The sequence below is a fragment of the Phyllostomus hastatus genome, unplaced genomic scaffold (genome assembly GCF_019186645.2).
Source record: "Phyllostomus hastatus isolate PE091 unplaced genomic scaffold, TTU_PhHast_1.1 phas_contig_40, whole genome shotgun sequence".
Classification (NCBI taxonomy): domain Eukaryota; kingdom Metazoa; phylum Chordata; class Mammalia; order Chiroptera; family Phyllostomidae; genus Phyllostomus; species Phyllostomus hastatus.
Window position 1 is genome coordinate 782,996 of NW_025333872.1, and position 22,566 is coordinate 805,561.

A 22,566-nucleotide genomic window follows, 5' to 3' on the forward strand; every position below is an offset into this window, starting at 1 on the left:
CCCTACCACCAGGCAATCACTGACATCTCATAGCCAGTCTCCCTGAACAGACATAGATGGTCAGTGAGTCCACAGTTCTCTAAGGAACCAGGCATAAACCAACAGTGGCGGGTAAAAAGAGAGGGAGACGGGGCAGGGTCTTCTTCCCATCTGTGCTGGTGGAATTCGTGTTTCTCAGAGGGTAGAAGGAAAACAGAACTTGACGTGCATTCCTTTTACATCAAACGGTGGTTCCGGAGAAAGCGCAGCAACGCGTGAGCTCCTCCGAAGAGAACTAGGGCAAAATGAGCCAGTGCATCTCTGCCTTCCCATCGAAGATCCTGTTCAAAAAGAGAGAGACAGGGTTGTTGTTGTTGTTGTTGTTTTTAAAAAATGCAGTAGATTAATCCAAAGTAGAAATTCAGGAATAATTCAATTGATGCCCCCAAACAATCTTCTTGGGCTGCTTTATGAACTGTCTCAACTGAAGGGGAGTATCTCCGTCTGTTTAGTCACTTCCATACCCTCTGCACTGCCTTGGGAAGTTTCTCTCTGGATGTGTTTTCCCATCTCAACTGTCAGCAAATGGGGACCCTCTTTTCAGGGCTAATGACCACTTTCTCCAGCCTCCTTGAGGCACTTTCTTAGCCTTGTCAAAGAAGCAAAGAAGTTAGCTTTAGCGTTGGAAGAACTGAGGAGACTTAGGTGGGTGGAGAGGGGAGTGAACAGGAGCAAAGTTGGAGGTGAGAAAGCACAGCAAGTTTGTGGAGCCATAAGTAAATCCCACTATTTATACGGCAGCATCTGGAGAAGGAGCCTGAGGGTCCTTTGCAAAGGCCTCTCCCAGTCCCGACCCCTCCTCCCACAGTCTATTCTCAACAGGGCAGCCTCAGGAGACTGTTGAAATGCGGCTTCCTCTGCTCACTGCTCTCCAGTGGCTCGGCCTCACTCAGAAGTCCTCGTGGTGACCTAAAGGCGCTACCTGATCTACCGCCAACCCACCCGTCCGCCCACATCTTTTACTACCTTCTCCCCTACTCAGCTTCAGCCACGCTGGCCTCCTGGCTGTTCCTCAAACCTGCCCGTCTCCACTGCTTTCCCCAGAAATCCCCGACTCCCTCTCACGCTGTGTCAGGGTTTGCTCAGAAGCCACCTCCTCAGCAAAGGCATCCCTTAAACTCCTCTACTCAAAATTGCAAATCCTCAACCTTCCTCATGCCTTTCCTTGCTTTATTTTTCTCCAGAATATTTATGATTGTCTGATAAATTATATACATATTTACTCATTTGTCACTTGTCTCCCTTTTAGAATATAAACTTCATGAGATCAGGAGTTTTGTCCCTTCTGGTCACTGCCATGTCCAGTGCCGGCCAGAGCCTGACACACGCCAGGTACTCAGTAAGCACTAGCCGAATAAGTGAATGAATGATGAATCATTAGCAGCAGGTTAAGGAATTTAGATTCTGTCTTGTCAGTAACTGGGAATCACTAAAATTTTTTTTCCTTTTATAATTGATATCAGTTAGGAAAACCGAATGAATTTCCTTCCAGCAAGGCAGACAAGAAAATGAGCATGGAGTCAGATGCTCATAAACTCCAGTTTATATCCAGATGCACATTTAAACTCCAGTTTTGTCACTTAGCTGCTGAGTGACCTGGGATAGGTTACTGAATCCCTCTGAACCTCAATGCTTGTCCTGAAATACTTGTACCACTAATTAATAGGGTTACTGGGAGAATTAAGTTAAAGGGAAAGTTCTGTTTTCCTTCTACCCTCTGAGAGTGTTTTCAAAGAGTACCTGGAAGAAATTATTTAATAAACATTAGTTTCTCTCCCCTCTTTCTAACAAACTAAGAAGTTCCCTATGTGTCGCTGTATTAGTTGGCCCCAAAGAAAACAGACGGCACACTTAAATTAGGGAAATTCAGGGACAGCCCAATAAAGAGACTATCAACAAAGTGGGGAGGGGACCACAGCAGGTGGTACAGTACCAGGGAGGGTGACCACAGAACTGTTGCCACTCCTAGCCCTGTAGGGACAGGAAGGGGGCAGCTTCTGGAACCCAAAGGGAAAGAGTCCTTCCTGCAGAGGAAACGTTCAAAGACACACTTAAGATCCTCAATGTGATGGGAAGACATACTTTATATCTAGGAAAATTACATGCCCTGGACTTTTTAAAAAAAGATGAGATCCTTGAATTAAAACCCTATATAACTAAATACCAAAACAGATATTGTTTTGAGAATCAGGCCTATTTGAAAAAACAGAATCCTTGCCTAAGTGAAGAAAACAAGAAAGCAGATGTGTGGCAGCTCAAGGGCAACTGGTTCAGCCGACAAAAACACCTGGTGAGCCTCTTGCCAGCGTGGTTCAAGAACAAAACTGAAAGTTTGCTTCAATGTATCAAAAGCAGGGAGGGATCTGAAGAATCAGTGCGACCACTTGCTTAAACAGAGTTCAAAAGGTGAGTAAATGATGAGTCTACAGAAAAGAAATGCGCCATGCCGGATCTGAAATTCTGTTAAAGCTGCTTGACTTAAGCCTTGAAGCAGCAGAGTGAAGCTTTCAGCATTTTAGAGCCAGACTTAGGAGAAACTTGTAAAATTATTTTTTAAAATATGATGTGGTCTATTTAAAAATGTTCTAAAGGGCAATTTTGTGGAACTGGACAAGATGCCTTTAAAAGTCTAGGTCAAAGCCAGCTTTATAAAATGCTGCGAGAAGTGGTAGGGCAGGCATAAGGACAAACGTGGAGATCGGTGCAACAGGACCGAGAGTCCAGAAGCAAACCCTCACACCTACAGTCCACTGATCTTTGACGTGAGTGCCAGGGAAAGAACACAAACGGTGCTGGGACAACTGGAAACACACATGCAAAGACTGAAGATGGACTTTTAACTCATGTCACATACAAAAATTAACTCCAAATAGACCTAACTTCAAGAGCTGAGACAACAAATCTCTTAGAAGGAAACATAGGTATAAACCATCATGACTTTGGGTCAGGCAATGACTTCTTGCACATGACACCAAAAGCACTAGAAACAGAAGAAGAAAAGAAATTGTACTTCATCAAATGAAAAACTTTTGTGCTTCAAAGAATACCATCTAGAAAGTGAAAAGATAACCTACAGAATGGAAGACAATATTTGCAAATGATGTTTCTTATAAGGAACTTACATCTAGCATATATAAAGAACTTACAACTCAATAGTAGAAGACTTTTAAATGGGCAAAAGATCTGAATAAACATTCTCCAAAGACACACACAAGTGACCAAGAAGCATGTGAGAAGATGCGCACTAGCCATCCGAGAAATGCACATCAACACTGCAAGGAGATGCCCCTTCAAACTCCCTGGGCTGGCTCTGATCGAAAAGACAGTGAATAGCAAGTGCTGACAAGAATGTGGAGAGACTGGAACCTCGCACACGGCTGCCGGGGAGGGAAGGCAGGTCAGCCACTTTGGAAACCAGTCTGGGTGTTCCTCCAAAAGTCAAACACGGGGTTCTCATGCAACACAGTAAATTCCACGCCCAGGAATGTACCCAAAAGAACTGCAGACATATTCTAGACAAAAACATGTACACAAATGCTCATGGCAAAGTGGAAACAACCCAAACGTTCATCAACTGGTGAATAAATGTGAAATATGTGTACAATGGGACATTATTGAGCAATAAAAAGAAATGAAGTGCTGACATGTGCTACAACATAGATGAACTTTGAAAAACATTATGTTGCTCTGACTGGTGTGGCTCAGTTGGCTGGGTGTCGTTCCGCCAAGTGAAAAGCCGCGGGTTCAATTCCCCGTCAGGGCGCATGCCTGGGTTTCAGGTTCTGTCCCGAGTCGGGGCATGTGTGAGAGGCCATCAATCGATGTTTTTCTCCTCTTTCTCCCTCCCTTCCTCTCTGTCTAAAAATAACTTTAAATAGAAAAATAAAAGTAAAATAGCATGCTAAGTGAAAAAAGCCATTTGCAAAAGGCCACATGTTGTGTGATTCCACTTACATGGAATGTCCAGAACAGGCAAGTCCACAGAGACAGAAAGTAGATTGGCGAGGCCGGAGGGAAAAGCAGGGAAATGAGCAGTGACTGTGACCGGGCTTGGGGTTTCTTTCTGGAGTGATAAAAATGTTATAACATTGATTGTGATGATGGTTATTATACGACTGTGAATACACTAAAATCATTAACTGTACACTTTAAATGGGTAAATTGTATGGTATGTAAATTTTATTTCTCGATGAAGTTATTTTTTTTAAAGAAAGAAAAGCTGATACCATTCAGTGTTGATTTATTTGGCTGCAGAGTTCAATTTAAGGCTTAGAAGTAAATTACAACTCTAGGAGACAAAGGAAAGGAGGCAAAATGGCTAAGGAGGTAACACAGAGCAGCGACCTGTTGAGCAGGCTGAGTCAAATGGAAAACAGTGGTTGTGATTTGTCCTATTCTGGCCTCTCCTTTTCAGAGAAAAACATTAGCCAGACCCATAAATATTCAGAATCAGCTGATCAAATAACAGGAAAGTTGAACCACAGAATTTCCTGGGATGAAAAGTGAAAACTTTCCTACAGAATTGTAGCCTAGAAGGGAGACCATAAATATGAGTATGCTATAAGAAATGATACATAGTAAAGAGATTTCAACTCCAAATGTTGAAAGGGCAAAGACAAAAAAACATTACATTTTTTTGGTTTAGCTAACATTTATTGATCCTCTTCTGTAAGTCAGGTTCTGTTCTGAGTGATTTACATAGATCCTCTCATTGAATTTTCCTGACAGCCATGTAAGGAAGGCACTGTTATTATCTCCATGTTACCGATGAGAGCCAGGGTTAAGTAACTTGCTCAAGTTCGCACAGTAAATAGTGGGGAGTCAGACTTTGGATCCAGTACTGGGGCCCTAAAAGCAGCACACTTAACCCCTCCCACCATAGCTGAAGGTTCGGCGAGCAGCAAGTCCTTGTGGAAGTACGTCTTCTACGTAGGTGAAGCTTCTGGTGTAGATTCAGACGTGGTTGTCCATTGAGGCCAGAGGGTAAGGCTTTCAGGTGAGGTCTCTGAAAGGGGTCCTGCACAGAAAATTTCCAGAGGTAGGAAGGCACACCCACCTCCCTCTGGGCCTCGGGCTCTCAGGGTGCCCCCGGGAGAAAGAGAGTCAAAGAGTAGACAGTATTGGAGCCGTTCATGTGTTTTGGAACCAGCAGACACGGGTTTGGGTCCTAATTCCGAAACCTACCAACTGCGTAATTTAGGAGAAGTTACTTGACTTCTCCAAAACATCAATTTCCTCATTTGAAATGTGAGAATGGTAATAGTCCCAGCTTCATTGGTGGTTGTAAGAATTACATAAAACAATGCAAGTGAAACCCTTAGCATGGTCCTTAGCAAACAGCAAGCCCTCAGTAAGCACTAGCTATTATTACATAGCTTTAGTTTATCCTCCAAATAGAGTTGGGCCGGGAGCAAGGTCATTATTGACCCTGTGAGCCCAGAGAGAGAGCAACACTTTGTAATCCAAATTCTTATCTCGAGTTTCAGTGTCTCCTCTAATTCCAGTCTGGTCCTTACAACTCAGTTTCACATCATCTCAATCTGGTACTTAATAGGAACTTCAGACTTGCATTTCCCAGATGGAACTCTGTATTTCCCCCCAACTCTGTTCTTTAGTGCTCTCCATCCCAGTAAATGGCACTACCATCCATTCAATGCTCAGTCCAAAACCACTGAGGAAAAGTATGCTTTTTCTTCCACTCAGCACATCCAATTCATTAGCCAATCCTGCAGGCTCTACTTTTAAAATTCATCCTGAATCTGATCATCTTACCACTTCCACTGCTACGTGCTGGTCTCAGCCTTTGGGAGGGCCTCCTGTGTCCCCAGCCCTGCACACAGCCTACTCTCTGCACCACGCCAGTCTCCATCTACGTGTAAATCAGCTCCTGACACTCTCCTGCTCCAGATGTTTCCTTATATTCAGCATAAAACCCAAACACCTACCACCGCCTCTAAGACCAAGGCCAACTCCCAGACCTTACCTCCCTCCACAGCAGCCATTCCGGCCTCCTTGCTGTCCCTTAAGCCTGTCCCTGTAACAAGGGTTTTGTGTTTGCTGTTCCCTCTGCCTAGGACACTTCCCCTCACATACTTCATGCCTGGCTCCCTCACTTCCAGCGTCCACTCAGATGCCACCTCCCCAAGAGATATCACCTTCTCTGAATGGTCCTCTAAAATCTTCTCCATCACTCAGTGGCTTCTAATCCTGCTTGAGTCCGGTCTGACCACACTGTTTCTCGGTTCATTTGCTGTGCTGTCTGTCTCCCTCCTTGACTTTGACATCTGTGAGGGTAGCCTCATCGTCTGTCCTGCTCTCTGCTCCAGCACCAATGGCTGGAGCCGAGCCTGCCACAGGGCAGGTGTCCAATAAGTATTGTTCCAACGAAATTGGTCTGTGAAAAGTTTTATTTGATTGCATATTTATTTCATCTTTTCTTCCTTCTTGCTTTCAGTAGTATTGTTGTTGGGACCTGCCCATTCATGTTTTGTCTCAGGGAATGTTTTACTTGAGGGAAAGGCTACATACTGTCCGCATTTCGGCCAGAACATGGAAGAAGACGTGGCACTCCCTGAAGCCAGCGCAGTGGCTGCAGCGGTGATGAGCAAGAAGTCATCCAGGGAGAGGTGAATGTAAGGGCAGGAAGTTGGGCCCTGAGGGGCAGCCACCCCTCTGTCACCGAGCCCCACGTGATCATTCTCTCTGCTGCCAACTACAGCTTGCTCTGAGGAAAACTAAGTTGGCTATGGATTTCATCACCCTTAACATTTCAAGTAGTAACCATTATTCTTTCCTGTTTTCCCTTGTCATCTTATCATAATCAGGAGAAGCTCAGAGATCAGCGGGAGTGGGCTTAGGTCATACGTCTGGTTGGCCAGAGGATCACTGCAATCTAAGGCACAGCTTGTCCTCCTTGACTGAGCATTCGATTCACCCGGGGAGCTTGTAAAATGCCTGATGCCCAGGCCACACCTCATGCCCATTAAATCAGAATCTCTCAAAGCAGGGCCCAGGCATCTGTAATTCTTAAAAATCCACAGGTAATTCTCAAAGGCATCCCAGCTTAAGGGAGTGGAGTGAAGTCTCTCACACTTTAATGCGCACACAAACCCTGTGGGGTGTGTGTAAAAAGGTACAAGATCGTGATTCCAGTGTCGTGGACAGGGATTCTGCACACCTGACCGGCTGCTGAGTGATGCTGAGACTCCTAGCCCATGGGCCACAGTTTGAGTGGCAAGTATGAGGTCAAATAGTGACCTTGAGTCAGGTTCATAATTTTCAGAGCTAATGTTTGGTAATCTGGACATTACTGATCCAAGTGTTCTGCTAATTTCTGGGCATCCCAGCCACTTAGCAGCCATTGTTCCATCCACTCTTTCCCCTGCCTGCCAGGCCCTTGCTGGACACACAGAGGTCTCACCTCTGGAACTATCCTGTGGTTGATGCTGTCTCCAATGTTTTTCAGCTGCACAGCCAACTTGTGGATTATTTCCTCCTGGTGACGGTTCTGGCTGATGCTGTTTTCCTTGGGCTCAGAGGGAGAGTTGTGATCTGCATTAAAAGAGTTTAAGAGAGATACTCCATTAACCATCTGTGAAGTTACCCACCACTAGTTACTAAAATCTGTCTTAGACAATGAGAGGATGAAAACCCCTCATCATAATGGCTATCAAAAAAAAAAAAAAAAAAAGCCAGCCCTGGCTGGCATAGCTCAGTGGATTGAGCGCGGGCTGCGAACCAAAGTGTCGCAGGGTCGATTCCCAGTCAGGGCACATGCCTGGGTTGCAGGCCATGGTCCCCGGCAACCATACATTGATGATCTCTCTCTCTCTCTCTCTCTCTCCCTCTCTCTCTCTCTCTCCCTCCCTTCCCTCTCTAAAGAATAAATTAAAAATCTTTTAAAAAAAAAAGCCTTGCTTTGGAATAGGTCAGTTCTGTTCAATGGAAATATAGTTCAAGCTACACACTAATTTTTAATATTCTAGCAGTACGATCAGATCAAATTAATTAGTAATATATTTAACTTAAGCCAACATATCCAAAGTATTATCATTACAACTTGTAATCAACAGAAAATTATAAATTATATGTTTTGCATCCTTTTTATTATACCTAAGTCTTCAAAATCTAATGTTAAGTTAGTCTTATGGTCCATCTCAATTCAGAAGCTAACTTTTCATTGGAAAACATTGACCTGTATTTAGATTTCACAAAGTTTACATTTTAAAAAGTAGATTCATATTCAAGTTTTTCCAAATGTACTTGAAAGTTTTCCAACAACTAAACTAAGTATCTGTTTTTAAAGTTAATTAAAATTCAATAAAACTTGAAGTTTAGCTCTTTAATTGCGTGGGCTGTACTTCAGGTGCTCAGAAACCGGCTGTGACCGCCAGTCACTGTGTGGTATGGGTCTGGATCTCTGCAGCTTTTTAAAGCCAGTTTTTCCATTTTTTGAACCCACTATCCTTGAACGAGTTTTTCCGAATGCTATTTGCTTCCAGCAACCAATGAGTGTTTTTAAGCAACACTATGAGTAAACTGCTGTTCTGGGTGCTTTGGGGAACTTATAAAAAGTAAAAAGACACGGTTCCTGTCCTTAAGTTGCTCACAGTACACTGGGCAGGGATGAAACAATGATGCCCAGGTGCTTTAGGAATTCAGAGAAGGAAATAAATTTGGGCTAAAGTAGACACACATAGGGCTTCATAAATACAGCAAGTTTTGCTTTGAACCTATTTGGTTCCAATAAAATTTGAGGACTTTGATTTTTCAGGTTTTGTGCACAGAAAACAAGCCCTGTCTTTGAAGAGGCTGCTGGAGAGAGACAAAATACAATCTGACGTGTTACAGAAGGACAGGGCCTGCGGGGAGGCCAGGGAAGACACCCCAGTGGAGAGGACAGTGCAAGCCCGTCCGGAAGGATGAAGGATAAGTAAGAGTCAGCCAGGAGAGGAAGACCGAGTTGGGGGCCAGAGCCGGCTTGGAGCGGGTGGCAAACAGAACTCTCCAGGCAGAAGGATCACGTGAGCAAAGGCATGGGGGTGGCTGAGAGGTTGTGTGCACAGGCTCTAGGCGGTGCTGAAAAGCAGGCAGTAATGGGAAAACCAACAGAGCAGGCAAGAGCAAAGTCATGAAGGCACAGCAAGAGGCCTGGACTTCACCCAGCAGAGCAGGAGACCCAGTAAAGGGTTTTAAGAAGGAAATGGTGTGGTCAGATTTGCTTTCTGGCTGTTTCCTTCGGGGATCAGAGTAGAGAATGGTAAGACAGGCAAGAAAATGTTTAGAAGCTACCTCGAAGTCCTGGGGAGGGATGATAAGGAGCTGCCTGTCGATAACTAACATGCTTACCACACAACAGGCCATACATGCATTATTTTACTGACTACTCCCTCACAATGACCCCCATGAGGTCATTTTACCTCCATATTACAGATGAGAGAGCTGGGGTTTAGAAAGTACTTTTCAGTCTTGGCTCCACCTTAGAGTCCTTGGCAGGACTGCGGGTGGGGTGCTTTTAAAACTCCCCATGCACAAGCCTCGCCCCATTCCAAAGAAATCATTTTCCTGGGAGTTGGACCAAGCATCAGTACTTTATTTTTTAAAGCTCCCCAGGTGGTTCCCATTTGCAGCAAGTTTAAAGACAGTGGTTTATAAAATGGCTGAGTGGCTTGCCTAGGGATTGAAAGTCAATGAGTGTGAGAGGCAGGACTTAAACCCAGGTCTGAACTAAAGCTGTCCTAACAGGGGTGGAGTGGTGAGAACAGATTCTATAAATATTTAGGAGCAGAATGTACTGGAATTCGGTAATAGATTAGATGAGAAAGCTGAGGGAAAGGGAAACTCCTGCTTTTCCAGCCCCTCAGACTGGAAGGGCGAAGGCACCATCAGCCCGTGCAGAGAACAGGGGTCGGGAAAGGACAGGCGTGGCAGGCAGTGGAGATGGGTTGAAAGAGAAAAAACAAAATTTGAGTTCACTCATAAATTTAAGGTACCTATGGAACATCTTAGCAAGCATCTGGGTAATACTTGGAACTCGGGATGTCAGAATCTAAAGATCGAAAAGTCATTATTCATTTGTTCACTCAATAAAAATACAGGAAAGTGGATGAGATATTTCAGTTTGTACAGCTGAAGACAGAACCTCTGGATAAAGTGACTGTAAACAAGGTAGGCAAGGAACAAACACCCACAAAAATGACTGAGAGTAGAAAGATAAAAGTGGAATCAGGAAAAATGCTGTTTCCTAACCATCTTTCAAATCTTGTTGAAAATTTTCTTCTAAAATATGTAACCCTAGTGGACATTGTTACTTGGTTAACTACAGTATACAGGATATAACTCTGTGAGCGTGTGCTGCTGCTGCTGATCCAGAATCCTGCAACACACCTGAGGATCCCTGTATGGAAGATGCCAGCGATTGTCTGACTTGCCCACACCGCTTTCCACAAGAACCTGACCTGTTGCCTAAGCAATCCGGTTCTTTCCTACATGGCCCCGCCCCACCCCCAGGCCACAGCTGAGTGGATCAGAGGTGGACACCTGACCCAAGAACCAATAACCGCTTGGCTGGCTGGGTACTCAGAACCTACAGTCAAGACTGGACAGAGTCCCTTTCTCTCTGTTCAATGTCAGCTTCCTCTCAGTTCAGTGAAGACTCAGGAAACTGAGAGAAGAGTTAACAGTGGGAGTAGGAATGCCACAGAATTATGTTGGGCTCAAAATAAGTCAAAGTCATTTGCAAGTGAAAATTATGAAGGGGAAGGAAACAGTTAAAGGAGAGGCAGGGGAAGCTGGCTGATAGAGAAGAACGGAGCAAGATGCTCAGAAACCGAGACTTGAGGGGAAAAAAAAAGGAGGGAGGGTGGTTAGCCCTCACAGCAGCCTTGGAACCTGAACCCTCCAAGTTCAGTTCTTTTTCATAAGCATCCTCACCAGAAACTACAGTTTTCTGGAGTTAACTAGAATAGGTTTCTCTTCCCTGCAACCAAGCAAATAATCATAAATGCTACATTAGCTATCTGTGTCCGGAACTGTCCATGTCAATAAAATTGTGTAGGAGATTGTGTTGGCTATAAGTCAACTTCAGGAGAGGCTCTGAAAGTGAAATTTAAAAATTAAGTTCCTGCCCCAACTCATGTGGCTCAGTAGATTGGGCATTGTCCCACAAACTGAAAGGTTGCCGGTTCAATTCCCAGTTAGGGCACATGTTTGGCTTATGGACCAGGTCTGCAATTGAAATGTGAGAGGCAACCAATTGATGTTGCTCTCATACACCAATGTTTCTCTTCCTCTCTCCTTTCTTTCCCCTCTCTCTAAAAAAATAAAAAATAAAAACAAAAATAAATAAATAAAGTCTTTTTAAAAAAATTAAGTTCCTGATACAACTGTTTTGTATTTTCGGTTCTGGTCATTAATCCATTCCTAGTAAAAGTTGAATGCAAAATGGATTGAGCTCTCCTGTGCTCAACCTATACATGGAACTCTTTGCTGACTAAAGAGGACTGGTGTATCTGTCCCACAGACATTCATACAATCAAATACCATATTTTGCCATGTACAATGTGCACCCACATTCTTGTGCATCATACATGGAATTATTATACCCATTGTGTGTAATCATTATTTCATACTGTGTATAATGCACATCCTTATTTTTTTCTCAAAATTTTGGGCAAAAAAGTGAGCATTCTGCACAGCAAAATATGGTAGCTATGCCACCATATTATAAGATAACAGGAAATAAATCATTAAATCAAAGATCTAAAGTGATAATATATTGAAGTGAGAAGTTTGTGATAAAATCATTAAAATGGGTAAAATAAAAAAACAAAACCCTATTACTTTCCAAGTATTGAATTTTTAATATACAAAGGAAAAAGTATCTCATTTTATACTGGAAAGTTGTCTGAATGTGTATATATCCATGCAGAGTTCTGAAACTCAAACCATAGTCTAAATGACCCAGTGGGGACCTTGGTCATCCTTCTATAATCTTGACTGCTCCCTAAAAATAAAGGTCTAGGGGCTTCTGGTTCAAGACTGAGCACAAGCATTGGCCTCTCTATTTCTCCTAATCCCTCCCTAACCCCACCAAATAGTAAAGTATAAAAAAGAATAAAACCACAACAATGCAGAGAATGGAAAGCAAGGTCAACAGCAGATGAGAGATCTGTACGTGTTTGTGAAAAGCACAACGGAGATGAGACAAGACATGTGCAGAGAAGCCAGGCAAAGCGCCCACCACTGAGGATGGACGCCCATAGACCCACTGAGACCCCAGGGCTGGGAGAGGAGACGCCACTGACTGGACATCTGATGGGGAATCAACTGCACCGCTTGGTGCCGCTGACATCGCCGCCCACTACACTCAGCACAGACATCAGGCAATGAATGAATCAATCATTAAAACCCAGACCACGGTTCTCTAATGGAAGACAACAAATCTTATGGAGGAAGCTAAAGCTTCTTTACGAAAGCTGGTGCCTCGGATTATACGTCTCTTTGTTCTGGTATCTGAGGAATCTGCCCCCGACCCCCCAAAGCTCGCTCCCTAACTCACCTCCCCAAGGCCTCCCCTCCCCCAACTCAGAGTGCTCCCGCCACCAGGCGCTCCATTTGAGTCCCTGCTCACCAGGGAGCCCTGGAGAGGCGGTTAGGCACAGTGGTGAAATTCTGAAGCCACATCACTTCAGTTCAAATGTAAAATCCACTACAAATAAAACTATGTAACCTGGGGCAAATTATTCAATCTCTCTATGCCTCAGTTGTCAACTGTAAAATGTAAATAGTAATGTATTGTTTCATGAATTCTAAGATTTTTTTAATGCCTTCCAAATCAGAATGTGATTTATAATCTGTGGTATATCATAGTTCGATAACATCATTTACCTTTTTAGTAGTAAATAAAATAATGGTATGTCTTACAGTTGATGAATATTAAATTTAATGAAATACCATAGTAACTGCCTCACGCAGGGGTTGTTGAGATGATTGAGTTAATATATTTAACCTGCACAGGACAGTGCCTGGAACATGGATGAACAGTTTATAAATGTTGGCCACTGCGCCACCCGGAAAAACAGTCAGTCCTACTCACATAATAGCAGCCAAACACCTCACTAGCTACCCTGCCCATATTTCTTTAAAATTACAAAGTATCACCAGGCAATTGATAAGAACCACAGAATAACAAATACCAGATAAACAAATAAAACAGTAATCCTAAAGAAAACAGACAGAATTTAGAGAACAGAAGAGAATGTGTACAAATTCTAATGTATATATTTAGAGAGATTTAAGGAAATATCACATCCATGAAACAAAAGAGGGTGCTCTGTGAAAAAGAATAATCCTGGAACAAATTCTTTTTATTTAAAATATATAATTTCCAAAAATAAAAGTGATGTTCTGGAAAACTGAAGTCAAAGAAATCACTCAGAAAAAACATCAGAGGTTGAAAAACAGCAGAGAAAAGACAAAGATGTAGAGTGCCAATATGGAAAGAACAGTGTCTGATGAATGGGCAACCCAGAAAGAGAGAAATAGAGGAAATTATCAGAACAAACTGTCTAAGACAGCTTCCCAGAGCTAAAATACACCAGACTTCAGATTAGAGAGTCCTGCAAAAGGAAGGAAGGAAGGGAGGAAGGAACCAAGGAAAGAAAGGAGAAAAAAGAAAAGAAAGGAAAAGAAAGGAAAGAAAAAGCCCCCACCAAATGCTCAGGACAACAAATGGGGAAATAAAAACTTCACCTGTAGAACATATTGAAATTTCAAAACACTAAGCATAAGGAGATGCTAAAAATCTCCAAAGAGAAACATGGATTAGTGGGCAGCTAACTCCCATCAACAATGGGTACAAGAAGACAGCAAAACAATTAATATCCTCTAAAAATCATTTTCAGATTAGAATTCTATGCCTAGCTAAACTCTCAATAACATGTGAGATACGAATAAAGTTACTTGCAGATATGTAAGGAAAAATTTTTCTTCCACACACAATTTCTTAGGAAGTCTCTTGAGGAAGCATTCCAGTAAAAAAGAGTTTACTGCCAGTATGACTAAACCAAGACAAAAGACAGAAGACTTAGCAAAAGGTGGATCCGAATAACATGCAGGGAAGTCCCAGAATGGGGATGGTACAGTAGGCCCAGAGAGTAACTGAACTGGAGCAAGACAACAACTGTAGATGGGAAGCCCCCAGGAGATAGGGAGATTTGATAGAAGACACGGTATGGTTGAAAATTTGGGGAAACTACAAAGCCTGTGGGGGAGGGGAGAAAAGGCAATGAGAAAGTCCAGAAAACAGTAAAAGGTCATATAGGAAGTATATGGTCCATATGTGAAGCAAATTAAAATGTGGCTTAAGTTTAAACAGAAGGAATTGTTCTATGGTTTTTTTCTAAAATGATATTCCTTTGTGTTAAATTTTGCAGTAATTTTTTTTAAAAGATTTTATTTATTTTTGGAGAGAGGGGAAGAGAGGGAGAAAGAAAGAGAGAGAAACATCAATGTGTGGCTGCCTCTCACACACGCCACCAGCTGGGGACCTGGCCTGCAACCAGTCTGTGTCCTGACTGGGAATCTAACCAGCAACCCTTTGGTTCACAGGCCAGCACTCAATCCACTGAGCCACACCAGCAAGGGCTAAAATTTTCAGTACTTCGACTGTATGACTAGGAATAATTTTAAGCTATTGCAACTTAAATTCTTGTATTATTACTGAGAGGGGATTATTCTCAGGGAAAGTCATTCCAGTACATATAGTCTTTTTTAAAAATGATTAGAAAGAGAGACAGAGACAGACACACAAAGAGAAACATCAATTTGTTGTTCCACTTATTTATACATTCATTGGTTGATTCTTGTACGTGCCCTGACTGGGGACTCAACGTACAACTTTGGTATATCGGGACAACACTCTAACAAACTGAGCTACCTGGCCAGGGCTATATAGTCTTTATTTCTGGTAGCCACCACCTCTAAATCCCAGAGCATATCAGGGAGCTTGCACAATCTTTTATTTTTGGAATACTGATACAACAGGTAGACAAAAATGAGGATGAGGGTACTACACGTCTTGGTCTCTCCACATCCTGGACCACCATCTTCTTCCAGGTTGGAAAACACATGCCTCCATTTTTCAGAGAGAAGGGAAGGGAAGGGGAAGGGAAGGGTGGGGAGGGGAGGGGAGGGGAGGGGGAGGGGAGGGGGAGGGGGAAGGAGAAGGGAAGGGAAGGGAGAAAAAAGAGAAAAACTCAAGGCTTCTTCTCAAAGTCATGTAACCTCTTCTTTTAGTTGAGGAAAGTGGCTTCCTTTAGAAGGACTTCAGGGCATTAACTAGTGCTTTAAATTCAATCAATTTGATTATTTAATCTTTTAAATACAAAATCAACAGTAGTTGCCTCATCTCAAAGTTGCCTCTCTCATAACCAAACATTTTGCAGTTGAATGTTCAATCCCTAACAATACCTAATCAGGATAACAATTTCAAAGTAATTTGCTTAAACTTGGCAGAACTACTAATCAGTCTCAGGAAGGCTCCAAATCTTTTAGCAAGGACAAATTGGCCTTTTAAAAAAGATTGCTGGTATCACCCAGGATCAGTGATATCAACAAAAAAGAATGCAGTACAGATAAAAGAAAGTTTGCAGGACAATGAAGTGTGAATTTGAGCTGCCAGATTAGATTTGAAATTGGTAAGTATAGGCTCCTCTTCCAAGAGGTACCCTGATGGAGGAATGAGAGAGAAAGGCAGTAAGGAGAAAGAAGAGGAGGTGTGTTGAAGGAATTTTCTAAATTGAGAGTCTTGAGCAGGTGTGTAGGTTGAGGAGAGAAATTAGGAGTAATGGAAAGCAGACAACAGTATAGGTCAAATTGTTGGGGCAAAGTCTCAAAGGTTTAAGAGGAACAAGAAAGAAAACATGTGGAAGGATGAACTTTCATAGGCAGACCATCTGCCCCTTCCCTTGAGATGGAATAGAAGGAGGTAAGTTGTGATGCTAACATAAGGAAATCTGGAGCAAAGGGAAAGAAGATTCAGGTGTTTGCCTGTGATGACATCAACTTGTACATGGGGCAGAAAACGAGACCATCTGCTGAGACAGAGACGGATGATGAAGTGACTAAAATTAGTCACTAACAAAAATGGGGGGAAAAGAAAGCTGATCAGAGTTGCATAATAGGAGCTGATGACAACCATCAACTCCTTAAAAAAAAAAAGAAAGAAAGAAAAAAGAGCCCTGACTGGTGTGACTCAATGGATTGAGTGCTGGCCTGTGAACCAAAAGGTCACTGGTACAATTCCCAGTCAGGGCACATGCAAGAATCAACCAATGAAAGTATAAATAGGTAGAATAATAAATCCATGTTTCTCTTTCTCACTCTTCCTCTCTCTCTCTCTCTCTCAAAATTAATTAATTAAAAAAAAAAAAAAAAGGATGTAGCCCTGGCCAGTGTGGTTCAGTTGGTTGGGCATTGTCCTGCATACTGAAGGGTTGTAGGTTCGATTCCCAGTCAGGTCACATGCCTGGGTTGTGGGTTCTGTCCCTGATTGGCAACCAATAGATGTTTCTCTATCTCTCCCTTCCTTTCTCTCTAAAATCAATAAATATGTCCTTGGGTGAGGATACATAAATAAATAAATTTTTAAAAGATTTTATTCATTCATTTTCAGAGAGAGAGAGGAAGAGAAGGAGAAAGAGAAGGAAAGAAACATCAATGTGTGGTTGCTTCTCACACACCCCCTACTGAGGACCTGGCCCACAGCCCAGGCATGTGCCCTGACTGGGAATCAAACCAGTGAGCCTTTGCTCCACAGCCCACACTCAGTCCACTGAGCTACACCAGGGCTTAAATAAGTAATTTTTAAGTGTACATATTAACAACTTTGGCCACAAAAAAATAAGAAGACATACAAGTCAAATAGCAGGCTGTGGAAGGCTGAGTGAGAAGAAAACAGGGAAGTTAGTATCTTCATCTTACAAGATGCTGAGTCACCTGATATTGCTGAAAATATATAAAATTAAAAGTAGGCATTTGAATTATTTGTTTTAAATAAAACAGAAGTATTAAAATAATCATTGAACTATCAAACATGAAAAGAGAAGGTGTACTATGGATGAAACCTCATCTGTCATGTCAAGGAATCAATGGATGGCATAAATAAATGAAGAGATAGAGGAAAATAAAACAGTCGTTCCCAACTCTGTCTGTACATGACCAGCAGTTTAGAGACCTAAAAAAATGAAAAAGAATTTTATTGATTTGGAAATAAGACAACAAATAGGTGTGTGTGTGTGTGTGTGTGTGTGTGTGTGTGTGTGTGTGTGTTTAAGATCCTTAGGGTGCTTCTAGCGTGCAGCCATCATTGAGAACCACTGATCTGGGAAACTGGAAAACATTGCCAATTAAAGAGTTGCCCTTCTGGGAATGGGGCAGCAGAATGGGGTAGAGGTGAAAGGGAGAGGCTGAATACTAACTTCGTGTTTATTCATTCATTCATTCAACACATATTTGTTGTAGGCCTTCTGTGTGTCAGGCACTGCTTTAGTCCTTTTCACCATAAGCTCTCCAGTACTAGATGTCTTTCCATAAACATATAAGTTGCTTTGATAAAAACCTTTTTTAAAGATTTTATTTACTTATTTTTAGAGAGGGGAGGGTAGGAAAAAAGAGACTAAGAGAAACATCAATGTGTGGCTACCTCTCACATATGTTCCACTGGGGACCTCGCCTGCAACCCAGGCATTCTCCCTAGATGGGGAATCGAACCGGCAACCCCCTAGTTTGCCAGCCAGCACTCAATCCACTGTGCCACACCAGCCAGGGCCAATTAAAATTTTTTAATACAACAAAAAAGCATCAGCATTCCCTGAATCCACACTTTTAAATATATTGTAGCCTGAGTGGAAAGGGCAGCCACTTATGCAGGGTGATACACTTGGGAAAACAACCTTTCACAATGGGGCAGCCAGGCTGTAAGCTGACTGGGAGAAGACAATGGGAAGAGTGCCTAAGGGCAAACCATTCCCCAGCACCCATCTCCTGCCACACCATGCCACTGAGCCAGGACTACCAGCTGGGTCTCAAAGTTAACAGCTCTGAGGACAACGGTCCCAGAGCTCCAGGACCCTACAACACAGTAAAGAGTAGGAGGGAGAGGATAGAATGGGGCAGGAAGGGACAAGGTCTCAATGCATTAATTCACCTCAGCCAAGGGTAAGCTCCTAAATAGTAAGTGAAATATATGACTCTTTGATCAAAATTGCAGTCTTGCCTCAAGCCATTTTGAGATAACATTAATGGTTAGTCATACTCCAGCAAGGATTATTTGACAACCTAAGAAAAAGTGAGGGCACCGGTGAGGGCTGAGAGCTCACTCAGGAGAGAAGGTGCCAGAGAGAAGAAAAGGGAACCAAGTGGGGAGACCCTCCAAACAAATGTCACTTACTTCAGAAAGAGTTTAGGGCCACCCCTGCCTGTGCCAATCAACTGCATAACGAGCAGCTATTTAACTGATTAACTCATCGCCACCTGGGAAATACAAAGTCTAGTACATCATCTGCATCAGGAAGATGGATACAAGAGGTGCAGAGAAGGAAAGAACTGGACTGAGTGTGCTGAAAACAAGAGGTATGTTTTGCATTCTGGAACTCAACATAATAACTATTTATTATGCCTGACCAACTAAACGATGAAACACTTGAGGTCATGTATCTATTTCATAACTCTGGGCCCTCACTCAGTGCCCTGCACATAGAAGGTGCTCAACAGATACTGTTGATTGTGATTGCAAAGATGCAGTTGCAGGAGAGGGTGGAGAGAATGAAACAGAAAAGAGTTAGGGTTAGGTGAAAACATTGGCTACTCTCTAAGTTTAAGGACAGCTCTACCTTTTAGTTTGTTTTGAAGACAGCGCTCCTTTCATTTAAAGTTGTAAAGTAGCAACAATAAGGCACATTTGCATATTTCAAACTCTTGGTATAGAATCTTATCAAAAGCCTGGAGATACTTTCACAATTGGTGGTGAGAATATAAATTGGTACAACATCTCTAGAGGGCAACCTATCTATTTACCAAATTGTACAAATCAAGGTTATTTGTCGTAGCATTGGTTTCAATATTATGTGATGGGAAACAACCCAAATGTACATCAATAGGAAACTATTTAAATAAATGATGGTGTATCCACACAATGAAATATTACGCCACTGTAAGTAAGAATAAGGAAGCTGTTTCCTGGAGGAGGACAGGGAAAGTCGGTAAGCCTTAAAAGAAAAAAGAAAAAAAAGAGAGGAAAAAGAAGCATCCAGGCACTCTCAAAGGAAGAAAGCAACTAAATCACTAGATTCTCTTCTGACCTCTACAATACTATATTACATTTGTGCTTGTTATACACAGACACACCTATAAATATATGGAAGTATATAGATTTTTGGAATTTTTCCCTTTCCTATCAATAATTATTACATTTTTAGAAGTGGGCAAGGTCTTTTTTGTTTTTACTCATTTTTGTTTTCCCAAGAGTTTCTAATTTCCCTTAAACGACAAATTAAGATAGTTTCTCTGGACTTTCCAAGATTCTACCCATCCCCCTCAACTTTTCTAAGAAAAATTGGCTTTAGTTCCCTATACAAAAATTCTGTTTTCTTTTTCCCCAGAGTTGTTCTTACGTGTAGACTTCCCCAAAGTAATAGATGAATTTTGGCGTTAGCAAACCACTTCCCAGCCAACAATGGCTAGTGATTCCATTTTCAGCCTCTGGCAGGTCCCACTCCGAGGAAAGATAACGGGCCTTCTCCATAATCAGTTTCCCAAGAGTTTTATGGGCAGTATTTGAACTTTTTTTAAAATTAAGACTTTACTTATTTTTAGAGAGAGGGGAAGGGGGGAGAGAGGCAAACATCAATGCGCAGTTGCCAATTGGGCACCCCCTACTGGGGATCTGGCCCGCAACCCAGGTATGTGCCCTGACATGTGCCCTGACTGGGAATCGAACCTGCGACCCTTTGGTTCTGAGACCCGCACTTAATCCACTAAACCACACCCCTCCAGCTGCTCCGCAGTGCAGGCTCCCTTCGGGAGTCGGTTCCTCTCAGGGAAAACGCGGCTCCCCCACCGCTGGGTAGAAGAGGTCACATGGATCTGCTGTGGCCAATGGGGAGCGAGCACGTCCGGAGGCCGTCTCCCGCGCCCGCAGTGGGGCGCGGCTCTGCTTCCAGACACCCTTGGGAGTAGGAGGCAGGGAAACTCGGTACCGGGAATACACTGCAGGGCGCCTCCGATTACCCTAGCTTCAGCGTTCTACACGCCGGAATAACAACTCCGGGTCCTTCTCACACCGCCTCTTTCAGTCTGCACAGCCCATATTTCTTCAGCGAGATCATAAAACGTAAGGGAGGATCGCGCTGCTACCTTCTGGGCCAGAGAGTATGCAAAGAAAATAGGAGGCTGGTGTGGGCTCCCGCCTCTAAACTGGGGGCTCCGCCGTTGTCTGCACACTAGTGGCCCACCAGGCTCAGATACCCGTCACAAATAAGATTTTGCATACGGAGTAAAACGAGAGTTCTAGGCACAAAAACAAACGTATAGGTTAGGTTGTAGGCTGTTAACTGTATAAACCCACAGGTAGTGGCATTATTGCTTCACCGTTTCTCCTGAGGTGAAATTGGAAAAGCATTTTGGGTAAATGTGGCAACCGCCCACAGAGCACCTCTGAAGGACATCGGCTTCTCAGAGGATCAAGCGGTACAGGGAGTGTGAAAACATATTGGAAAAGGTTTGCAGTAAAATACAAGTTCTAGAATAGTAATAGTTGAACAACTTTGTAAATATACTAAAAACTACTGCATTGTGCGTTTTGAAAGGTTGGATTTTATCGTGTATGGATTACATCTCAATTAAAAATATGTATATTATTCACAGGTGACAGAATCTCAGGCTCTGAGAATTTTTGACAACTACACAGATGAAAATTCAGTATTTAAGTCCATCAAGTTCTTTCTGGAAAATGGATGCCAAATTTGGTATGGTGACCAGACACAATGCTTGAAATTTCCATTTTCTCGGTGGCATGTGATTCTTTTAAAGTTGGAGAATAGTTTAAGATTAGTTTTAATAATAACCTTTTATATGTCTAGCATATTTTAATCTAAAAGTCTAAAAACCCATAATGCTCTTCAAAACATAAGACTTTAATTTTCCAACAGTCTGGGACATTTAGAAATCATACATTTTTGCAAAACAAAATTTCAAGTTTATCTTTCCTTCAGTTGTTTCCTGTACTGGCAAAATCAAGAAGGAATCTAAAATGAATTTTTCCTACCTTAAGAATGCAGGCATTGTCAGGTCAAGTTTAAAGACAAATTTTTCTTAAAAGATAATTTGACCTATTTAAGTTGCTTTGAGATCATCTTAATTAGTTGTCTTGTCAATGATTCAGAGCTAACAAGAAACTAAGAAATGTAATACCATGAAGCAAAAAACAAAGTCAGTTTTAAATTTTTAGCATATGGAACTTTGATGAGTAGATTTACCACTACCTTCTTACAGTTAATGTTTAAGTAGTCTATGTAATGCCCAAGTTTGTGTCCTCAATACCAAGAAAAACACAAGCTAAGTAGAACATTTCTCTTCGTTCAATACAAATATCTTACCTGGGTTCCTTGACATGGCTGCAACTGGCTGGTCGCTGGCAAGTCTGGTCATGTACGCCTTCGGAAAACTATATTTCACCCACAGTGATTTGCAACAATTTGTTACTTTGGAAGAGGGATTCAGGAGTTCTTTAGGTTCACAAACAATAGTATTACTTTCTTTCTTCTTCATGTTTTTTCCCTGTTGAAAAATATATTTTCAGAAGATTTCCCTCATTTCTCAGTATTATTGGGTGTGTTAGGCAAATATCGATGTTCTAACAATGCAAGCAACCTTTCTTCCATATCTAAAAGCGTTATGGATTCGGGTGGAAGATGGAACAGGGTGATCTCTAAGGCCTTGTTCAACTTAGGTAAACATCTCTCTATGTTGTTTAGATCTTCAACTAAGAATTGAACTAAGACTTTCATTGTCTATCAAGTGTACTTAATTCTCTTGACTTAAAGGTTTATTGAGAGTTTGATTTTCTATTTTACCTTCTAAATCTAAGCAGTTACTGGAAAGAAAAGGAGTGAATAAGAGAAGTGAGACCATAAAGAACAAGTAAAGAAGGTAACAGGGAAGGCCTTCAGGAGCCTTAGATCAGTGCTGTGCAATAAAAATATATGAATCATGCCCTGGCCAGGTTGCTCAGTGGGTTGGAACATCATCCCGGACACTAAAAGTTTCTGGGTTCAATTCTCCAGCAGGGTATATACATCTAGGTATTGGGTTCTAGCCCTGGTCAGGGCATGTATGGGAAGCAACAAATCAATGTTTCTCTCTCACACTGATGTGTTTCTCTTCCTCTCTCTCAAATCAATAAAAACATAGCCTCGGGTGAGGATTTACACACATGCACACATACACACAGAAATAAATATCTCTGGC

General features: G+C 42.3%; 1 protein-coding gene across 1 annotated transcript; it reads right to left on the reverse strand.

Annotated features, from left to right (window-relative positions):
- Positions 1-215: 215 nt before the first annotated feature.
- PXT1 (peroxisomal testis enriched protein 1) lies at positions 216-21,867 on the reverse strand. The gene is made up of 3 exons (XM_045842567.1): positions 21,696-21,867; positions 7,460-7,590; positions 216-320 (listed from the first exon to the last, which is right to left on the reverse strand). Exons 1-3 carry the CDS (start codon positions 21,865-21,867, stop codon positions 216-218), a joined length of 408 nt encoding a protein of 135 aa, XP_045698523.1.
- Between the last annotated feature and the right edge of the window lie 699 nt (positions 21,868-22,566).